This window comes from Magallana gigas, chromosome 7 (genome assembly GCF_963853765.1).
Source record: "Magallana gigas chromosome 7, xbMagGiga1.1, whole genome shotgun sequence".
Classification (NCBI taxonomy): domain Eukaryota; kingdom Metazoa; phylum Mollusca; class Bivalvia; order Ostreida; family Ostreidae; genus Magallana; species Magallana gigas.
The window spans coordinates 44,833,422-44,843,950 of NC_088859.1; the positions used below are offsets into that span (position 1 = coordinate 44,833,422).

The following is a 10,529-nucleotide window of genomic DNA, read 5'->3' on the forward strand; positions in this document are numbered from 1 at the left end:
TCAAAGTCATTGCCCCACCAGAGAGGAAATACTCGGTCTGGATCGGTGGTTCCATCCTTGCTTCTCTCTCCACCTTCCAACAGATGTGGATCAGCAAACAGGAATACGACGAATCCGGTCCATCCATTGTCCACAGGAAGTGCTTCTAAATAGCAGACTCTGAACAAATTCTTTATGTGCAATAAATTAAACTGTAATGTATGCAGATAGCGTGAGAGGGTTGAATGATTGTTAAACTGTTTTATGTGAAGTTAGAAAAATAAAATATGAAAAATCGACACAATTTTAATTTTTTTTAAGTAATATAGAAAATCAGGCAGGTGTCTAATTGAGAATGAAGTACAGGCAAGATGGATTATACTGCAATAAATAATAAAAGATGTACAAGGGATTATAGACGTTTCGATGTAATTCTAAGACGATCAAGGAAAATAATGGTTCATATTCAAGGGCGTTAAATAATAAACGATTGAATATTTATTATAAAGGGGGACAAAGATTCTGCTATTTGCAAAAACAAAAACAAAACCAAAAAACAACAAAACAAAAAACCCAAACAAACATATTATTTAAGAAATATTACACTGGATAACATGGATTAATTACAACACGTCTCGATCTCTGGGATTGATCGTATAAAGAAAGGCGAACAATCATTAGACAATATCGTCATCAACGTGCCATAAATCGGCTACTATGACACGACCTGTAGACCTATATATCTAATCCGGGTGCCGCTCCATTCAGTTATCTGTAGAGAAGATTACAGTGTGTCACGGGTATCGTCCCACACAGGTATCGGGGACACCTCACTTGACCTTTGAAAGAAGGCAAGGTAGCTGCGGTATTTTTATAATATTCAGGTTTATAATCCCTCTCCATCTTATATATGTAAATGGGGCCAGTGTTTCACAAGGGAGGGGTGTTTCAAATGTCAATATTTGGTACATGTAGCTATAAAGATTCGGTGACTTTGTGTGGAGCCTGATCCCTGTCCTTAGATCCGCTCATGAGTCTTGTTAAATGCATGTTTCATTCATGATTCTATTTTTGTCTACTCCGACAATTGTTTTTTTTTTTCAGCAATGCATGCAGACCATTGCGTTCGCCATATGGCATGTAACAGATGCCTGCAGACCAGACAGTTGTACAAGCGCGTTCAGTCTAATCAATCATTGACGTGGATAAGTAATGATAAGTATTGATGAAAATTGCTCTCAGGTGTGCGTCATAATGTCGGCGCCGTAATGTGCATTGTCAGGTGTCTGTCGCAAACACCTGAATCCACGTCCTTCATATACATATATTGACAGGTGTATACACTATAAGCAAACGGGACACTATGCAATAAACAGCCAGTGTGTGTATGTTATAATGGCTATCATTACATGTACATTATATGTAGATTCGTATAGATGTCATCTCTTTTGCCTAACACGTGGCCATTCTCTTCACAGGCACGTAGCATCGTTTTTTAAAGGGGGGGGGCAGACTCATCCAAATTTGACATTTCCGAAAATCTTCAAAAACTTAATTCCGGGGGGGGGGGGGGGGGGGGCTGGCGTAGTATATTACTTCAATTTCACTCCTAATTTCCTAATTTTTGTAACAATTTTTTTTACATACTCCCAAAAAAGTGGGGGGGGGGGGGGGGGGGCAACTCCATGATAATTCAATTTTTTATATGTAAATTTAAAAAAATGGTTGCTGCGAGAAAAAGTGGGCCCCCCTTGATGATACGTGCCTGCTTCAACATCCAAGTTTCTTTTAATGTTAGATAATATTCTCACGTTATGGTAAATAGTCTAAGATCTGTTTCAATTAACGACTGACTGTAAGATAAATCAGTAAATGAACATGTTTTATGTATGTATGCAGAGGCAGGAAAACTGTATTATGGTCGAACCACGATCCACAAGTTAATATACCATTTGAAAGAAGTTAAACTGAAAGATGCAGGGATTTTTTAAAAACATAGCAAACTTTCAAATAGATCTCTTGAAATAAATGATATAGATTTCGGTTTATATCCCCCCCCCCATTTTTTCATAGAGCAATTACCGAGATTTAGCCATTGGATATTTAATTAGAAGTTACATGCGGTATTAGTGGAAGTTGCATGTGGTATTAGTGAATGATAATTCAGGTGTGTGTAACATCATGTAACTCTCTAGATCTACTGAGACCACGAAAGGAAACTGGAAGGAGATCATATGACTGCAGAACACAATTCATCCTGATCTGATAAAGTAAATTACCTGGTACATGTATATACAGTTATATAACAGCACATGTAGTTGATTACATAAACGTGTATACAACACATCACCAGCTGACTCATCACTTACGCGAATGATTCTTATGATGTTAGGTCAATAAGAATTTGTCGAAGAAACTCCATTGTCGAGGTGATTGATTAAATATCTGTAGACATAACAATTCGAATGACTCGGTCATTTTCAGTACGTATATATGGTGATGCATTTGAATTAGCAGTTCATAAGCAAACTCATCTCCCTTATCCCCAATAAAAAGGAAATGAAGGGGAAAGTGGGTGTTTTAAACTCACTTTTCTTTACAGACCAAAACTGTGTATAGTTATTGATATATCACTGTTCGGAACAGATTAAAGAATACCTTGATTTAACCATCTTCGAAATTTAACGATGTACATGATCATATGTGTTATGACAGTCAATATCTGGACAAAAAATGCTTTGTTTTTCGTTTGTTGCAATAGGCGCCAATAAAATACGCAGAATGATCTTACATATGTAAAATTCCACAGTTATATGGTTCATATTTGGTTGGTCGCACCTGGTAATAATATCCTTACCAATGAAGACTGAAGCGGCGTGCATAAATTATACCTTTCATGGCCAAAAAATTCTGCATCGTTTCGTATTACGTGTGTAGATCTATGATCTATATACGCATAACTAAATACATTAACGTCTTGTTAAAGCAATATGAGCTGTATTTTTTAGAATTTTATTTTACCGATCCAGCAAAAACCTGCTAGTGTGATAAGTCTACCTAACTTAAACTTTAATGATAAATTAGATTTGAAAAAATCATTAATTTTTGTCAGAAAAAAGATTTCACTTATAAGGAATATATAGCAGATCAGGACGACAATAATTCAATTTTGCTCCAATTAAGGCATTTCCCACAAAAACAGAGCTGACATAAATTTTAAAACCATGATATATTTTGTCATTTCAGTAAAAAAACCAAAACATTTTCTTTTTAAAAAAAATTCAACATGAAAATTGCAGCTCATATTGCTTTAAAGCTGCTTGGTCCGATTTTTTTGCAATTATAGTATCAATTTTTTTTTCATACAAATCATTTATCTTAGAAAGTTATGGACTTTCTCCTATTTACACCAGCAGAATCAGTCTCCTTTCAAAGTTAGAAATATTCAAAGTAAATAAAATAATTTCTGTTTGGGCAAACGAAAAAACAAACCAAAATGCATCACGGGAATGTTTAGAAAAGGAAACCGCTTGGTTTCGTCCCCCGAATGATTGGGGTTATTCAACCCGCATGCTATGCATCGATTGTAAAGAAAGAAAACTTTAGAAATATTAATAGCAAACAAAACGTACACATGTTTATTTGTAACTTGTCTGATCATTTCGACCTTTATTTAAAGCGATGTCAAATTCGTAATACAGCCATACCCGTCTCGTCGTCAGGGGTGAAATTTAACATGAGGCGAAATAACGCGGTACCTTTTTATGTCGTTTGTTTTGTTTAGCAAATTTTGTACGTATTTTTCTTCATTGAAATTTGGCATAATTGACGGGTAAAACTACTGCAATGTCTATTATTATACATATACTAAGCATAGCCATCGTTTAAAAGCGTGCATAAAATTTGATATAAGATCGGACCAAGCAGCTTTAATCATTATGTGTACTAACTATCCGCGTTTATTGAATGACGGTTTAAAAATGATAAATATTACATACCAACAGTATCGCTATCATAATTAGATTAAAAAGTAATATCGATTAGTGTGAGACTACATTTAACGACTTCGAATATTTTTTCTTTCGTTTTTTCATTTGTATCCTTTCTATTTACTTTGATTTGTATATATTCAATGTGTTTACTTTGACCTTGATGTAGGCTGAAGGCTAAATGATGCTTTATCATATTTTTAAAAGGAGGTCGGCTTTTACCACGATAGCATACCCTTTTTCAACCAAATTCACCAACTCAAGAATGAGAAAATCCAACGTCTGGATCCTTTTTAGGGACTAAGATACATTTACGAAAGGAGTTGATCGCAATATAAAGGAAAGTAATTAGTAATACTACATTATAATTTTTCTACCTTGTATGTCATTTGTATTTTGTTTATTTTGTTCAATTTCATAAATTATATCGAAGCAATATCTTAAAAAATATAAATAAAAGTAAGTTTTTAAAATTTGATTGCGCAAAAAATGGAAATTATTGTCGGTCACCTAAATATATAAGTAAATTGTTGTTTTAAAAAAAACGAACTGCTTCAAACGCGTAGGTGATCCAAACTTTTATCTTTAACATATTACGCCAACACACCGAAATATTTGTGGGATCACTGCTTTTGTTACCAGGAAGTTTAGAAGAGGAGGGCATTCTTGCACATGAACTTCCTTCTTTGACGATTATTTTTCTTAATGAAAAAAACCCAATATAACCATAAATTCATTATAGTCTTTTGATGCCATGTTAATTTAAAATAAATAACATAACGTTGTTTATAAGGCGTTTTTTTATTACCTGATGTGGAAAACAAATCACCTGTATGCGTCCTAATGAAAGATGGCTTATCTATCTGCTTAACATTACATTTTAAATTTGTACAGTCGCATTCCATACATTCCGTGATTTTGATTGTTCATGAAATAATTAATCCACGCACAGTAAATCTCACGTGTATAAAAAAAGACATTTTTAACAGTCTGGACATTATGCGTACTTGAATAGATGCATCAAACACTGAAAACCTGCTTGATCATACGTTTGATGGCAGTTCAAGAATGCATAAATTCATTTGCAGACAATTTGCTTTAATTAGTCAGATCTAAATTTTTTCTTGTTAGAAACTGTATTAGAATATTTGGTTCTATAAAATTCTACAGAAGAAAGTTATACTCAGTGGATGCCAATAAATCTACTAACCACGTTTTAGGACCCCTAACCTTAACTTAAATTTACGTTCGAAAATTTTACAATCAAATGTTAAAACCCGAGAGTGCTTCAAAAGCAGATCTTTTAATCTACAATATAATTATTTGAAATAATTCAATACATTTATACTATTTTCTTGGCACACAAAAGATGCCGACATCTCCCGCATATATCTAACATCGACCGGCCGGCAAGAAACGTCACTTTCAATGATACCATTTGAATTCTGTTGTTTAGGACTAACACTACCTTACAGGCACGTAGCATGGGGGGGGGGGGGCAGGGGGGGGCTTCCCCCCCCCCCCCCCCCCACTTTTTGCGCGGCAAAGATATTTCTTAAATTTACATACAAAAAATTGAATTAACATGGAGTTCCCCCCCCCCCCCCCACTTTTATGGGACCATGTAAAAAATTGAATTGAAAATATAGAAAGGATCAGTGAAATGGTTGTAGTTAAAGGTATACTAATATCCCCCCCTACGGATTAGGATTTTTATTTTAGAATTTTGGAAAGTAAACTTTAGTCTTTTTTTTTTTTTTTTTTTTTTTTTTTTGCATTTAAGATTTTTTGGATGAGTCTGCCCCCACCTCCCCCCCCCCTATTTTCAAAAACGATTCTACGTGCCTGCCTTATTTTTAGTCTACATTAAGTTTGCTCTCTTGGGTCTACATCAATTGTGCATACTGAAAAACCAGTTTACAATTACGGTGCAGATGTAAATTCATTTTATATGTGAACAATGTTAATGAACGATATGTAAAAAAAAAATCATTTTTTATAATATAATAAAATTTTTGAAACCGTATGTATAGGGCCACATACGTCCGAAATCTACGCTCTCTATAAAACCCCATCCCAGAAAACAAAGCATAACCTGCCGAAATCCAGGTTAAAGTTTTTATGAGAACATATTAGGGGAGTTATTAAAGTCCTTCCTTTAATATAATAATACTTGTGTAACAGCAGTTTAAGATGCTTGGTTAAACACTCATAATCATAAAACGCCAACAAACCCATAAATTTCTACGATTTTGAAATAAACAAGTCAACTCATAAATTATCTGATTGTTCGTCGTATTCATACACACCTCAGGGTTTGTTATGTTTTTTTCTTTTAAAATGATGCATATGTCAACAACTTATAATATTTAATTAGTAAACAGATAATATCTGATCAAGCCCGATTGCTGTCCTTTATGAGCCCCGAGACACAGTTACTTGTGTATACCTGTAGATATAATGCTGACACGTCACAAATTCGTCATGCATAAATATATTCTCCCATAGGTAATTAATTCGCCACGCAGGTGTATACAACTACACATTCATAGTTTTTGACGCATTCGCTCAGGATTTTTTATCTTCGCACAAAACAACTCCCTACGGGTGCAAAGGATTTAAAACATGACCATATAAGGCGATCCGTCACACTCGAACACCAAGGTATTTAAAGAGACGCACAGTTCGACATTGCCATTCAGAAAAGAATTTCAACTTGCTTATAGACTGAAAATAATTCAGTAAAACTTATCATAATGGGAGAGGAAGATGTTGCAGCTTTAGTTATCGACAATGGATCCGGAATGTGCAAGGCCGGATTTGCGGGAGACGATGCTCCCAGAGCCGTGTTCCCCTCCATTGTCGGACGTCCCAGACATCAGGTAAATCATACAAAATTCTATTTTTACTAGATCTTGGATTTTTCTTTAATGGCTGTCATTTACATTTTTTGAAAGTAATGGTGTATTAATTGATGCCTTCTTCTAAATTTGTTTCATTGTATGTAATACATATTTCGCAGAGCAAGATTGAAAACTGAGAAAAAAAGATTGAATCAAATATATTTAGTTTTGGAAAGTTTGGGTGTGGCACCTGAACACGTGTAGCACAAATTATCAAATTATCATATGAGAGAGAGAGAGAGAGAGAGAGAGAGAGAGAGAGAGAGAACAAAAGAGAGAGAACAAAGCTTTTAATAATTCTTGGGCTTTTTCGTCTATTTTGATAGACACGCCTTTTTCCCGAGTCAGCATAAAGGCAGCACTTTTTGGACATCCGGAATTTAATATTATCATTCATTTTTTAAAATACCGGTCATAAAAGACATATTTGACCTGATAAAAAACACATTTTAAAAATACATTATAGCCTGCATGGTGAATGTACATGTACGTTGATTTGATTACATTAATAATGTGTTGCACAAGTTATGGAGCCATGCCAAAACTTTCAAAAACTTGAACCTTGAGATGAGTTTCATCTTTCAGTTAATTAATATCTGAAAGAAGTATATTACATATTCGAATAAATTACTAATAAAATTTCAAAATTATTTTTACAGGGTGTGATGGTTGGTATGGGACAGAAGGACAGCTATGTAGGAGACGAGGCCCAGAGCAAGAGAGGTATCCTCACCCTCAAGTACCCCATTGAACACGGCATCGTCACCAACTGGGATGACATGGAGAAAATCTGGCATCATACCTTCTACAATGAACTCCGTGTGGCACCAGAGGAACACCCTGTCCTCCTGACAGAGGCCCCACTCAACCCCAAGGCCAACAGAGAAAAGATGACACAGATCATGTTTGAGACCTTCAACTCTCCTGCCATGTACGTCGCCATCCAGGCCGTGCTGTCCCTGTACGCTTCCGGTCGTACAACCGGTATCGTACTCGACTCCGGAGATGGTGTGTCTCACACAGTCCCCATCTACGAGGGTTACGCCCTTCCCCACGCCATCATGAGATTGGATCTCGCTGGACGTGATCTTACAGACTACCTCATGAAAATCCTCACAGAGCGTGGATACTCTTTCACCACCACAGCCGAGAGAGAAATTGTAAGAGACATTAAGGAGAAACTGTGCTACGTTGCTCTAGACTTTGAACAAGAGATGGGAACTGCTGCTTCATCCTCATCCCTAGAGAAGAGCTATGAACTTCCCGACGGTCAGGTCATCACCATTGGCAACGAGCGATTCAGGTGCCCAGAGGCCGTGTTCCAGCCATCCTTCCTTGGAATGGAATCTTCTGGTATCCATGAAACCACATACAACAGTATCATGAAATGTGATGTTGATATCCGTAAAGACTTGTACGCTAACACCGTATTATCTGGTGGTTCCACTATGTACCCTGGCATTGCTGACCGTATGCAGAAAGAAATCACAGCTTTAGCTCCTAGCACAATGAAAATCAAGATCATTGCTCCACCTGAGAGAAAATACTCCGTCTGGATCGGTGGTTCCATTCTTGCTTCTCTCTCCACCTTCCAACAGATGTGGATCAGCAAACAGGAATACGATGAATCCGGCCCATCCATTGTTCATAGGAAGTGCTTCTAAGCATTCATTCTTTACATTATAGACTCATTTCTTTATCATATATGGAAATCAGATCATAATGTTTCATCTTTTTATATTTTTTTATTTTATTATACATGAACGTTATACTATTGTTACCAATATTTTAATAAAGCTTATAAATACTAATTTATGATTCTCTGTGTTAGCCTCTGAAAAGTCGTATTTCTTGCAGTTAATGTTTAGCCAAATAAGGGACCCATACGTTGTCTAAGTGTCAATGTAATTTATACTTCTTCCTCTCACTCGAAAATAAGAGAGTCATATTATTAAATTTGTCTTATTTGTAATGAAATGATGTTCACTACAAGAAGACACGAATTGTATAAACTAGAGAATATTGATATAATTCGCTACTACTAGGAGTTTTAAAGACGTTTAAATATAAGCTGGCATTTACAATAAGATTAATTTTCATCAAATTTTCTAGACAACACTGGTATGACACTCGTTACCTCAGTAAGTAAGGGTCTTTGTAAAGAACATAGGGGGTATGACACAGCCCTCGTGTCCTCAGGTATATGACACACATTTCTGGTTGACCCCCGTCTCCACTTGACGAGAACATCACGTGATGTCTGCATGGGTTACCCTCGTGGTTTTTTTATGTGGATTTTCAAAAATACAAAAATTTCTTTCAGTTTGCTTTTATCATTTGTTGAATACTCTCAGTTTTATATGCTACTTTAATTTGACGTCAAAGACACCTTGTCACTGGCTTTACTTACTTTTGTAAACTTCCAACAAATGTACTTCCTTCTGCCAAAAACTAGAAAATCTACATTATTGGGGGAATTGTCCTACATACATGTATCATGATGAACTTAAAAAAGGCAACGCGAGGACAAAGTATTTTTTTTTTTGATTTATACAGTCGTAATTTTGAACACCAAAGAAACTACATGTACACATACTTTATACATGTACACATACTTTATACATGTACACATACTTTATACATGTACACATACTTTATACATGTACACATACTTTATACATGTACACATACTTTATATCTTGAGAATAAGTTAAAAAATGCGTCGCAATTCCTATTTATCATATATTCCCAAATTATTCATTGAAAAACAAGAATGCTCGATAACCTTCACAAATGACATTGGACGTTTTACGCTCTACTGCCTCTCCCTTAACTTTTCAACAGACATGTTTTACACCAGTTGATGGTGAAACGAGTCGAGCTTTTCGTCAAAAGATTTGAAAAAATATTTTTTTTCAGTTTTGGAATGCAATAAACATGCATATATCACGTGATATATTGACTTGTGACCATAAAAGGCAATGCTGTTTTTAATTGGATGTTTAAAAAGTTTGTCTTTTCAGGTTCTGAAAAGATCATAGATTAGGACATTTCCACAACTGGTTTTAATTTCTTTAACATATTATTCACATGAGTGTATAATGCATTTAAACCTCGCATTTAACATTTTTTCCATTCGCTTTGACTACAAATAAAGTGTTTTTGTTTAATGCGGGTAAATTAACTTCCACTCAGTAATTTTTCCTCTATTTCTTAGAATATTGATTGTTTTATAAAAATAAACTGACAAAACCGAAATCTTTGCAAACGAATAAAACATAGATGTAAAAGTGAAAAAATGAGTGTTAGCGGATCATGTTTTGCGAAGTGTAAAAATAAATTTTAAAAGCAATCATAAAGCCCTTCACGTCCCGACCAAAATTATCACCTGATAATACTCAAAAAATGATTCCTTATTCCTGAATTCCATGCCGACTTTCCTCATTTTTTTTTTTAAATTAGGACATTTTCCCTGCAATCAATGGCGTGTAACATTCGTTACTACACATCTCATTAAGACATTAATACTTGTCATTGAAAATGAACTTTCTATATTTCTCAAATGAAGTGTTAAACTAATGTAAAACATACCGCTTTTATTAAAATACTAGTAACTATAGCCAAATTGAAATAATGATTAGATCGTTTTCTGAGGGAC

At 35.1% G+C, this 10,529-nt stretch overlaps 1 protein-coding gene across 1 annotated transcript in view; it reads left to right on the forward strand.

The window, feature by feature from the left end:
- LOC105326698 (uncharacterized) overlaps nucleotides 1-8,682 on the forward strand; it is a 10,282-nt gene extending 1,600 nt beyond the window's left edge. The window contains exons 2-4 of the mRNA XM_034458835.2: nucleotides 1-146; nucleotides 6,695-6,850; nucleotides 7,531-8,682. The exon at nucleotides 1-146 is cut by the window's left edge and continues 856 nt beyond it. Coding sequence (XP_034314726.2) covers nucleotides 1-146; nucleotides 6,695-6,850; nucleotides 7,531-8,535 — 1,307 coding nt within the window. The 3' untranslated portion in view covers nucleotides 8,536-8,682. The remainder of the gene's footprint in view (nucleotides 147-6,694; nucleotides 6,851-7,530) is intronic.
- Nucleotides 8,683-10,529: the final 1,847 nt, after the last annotated feature.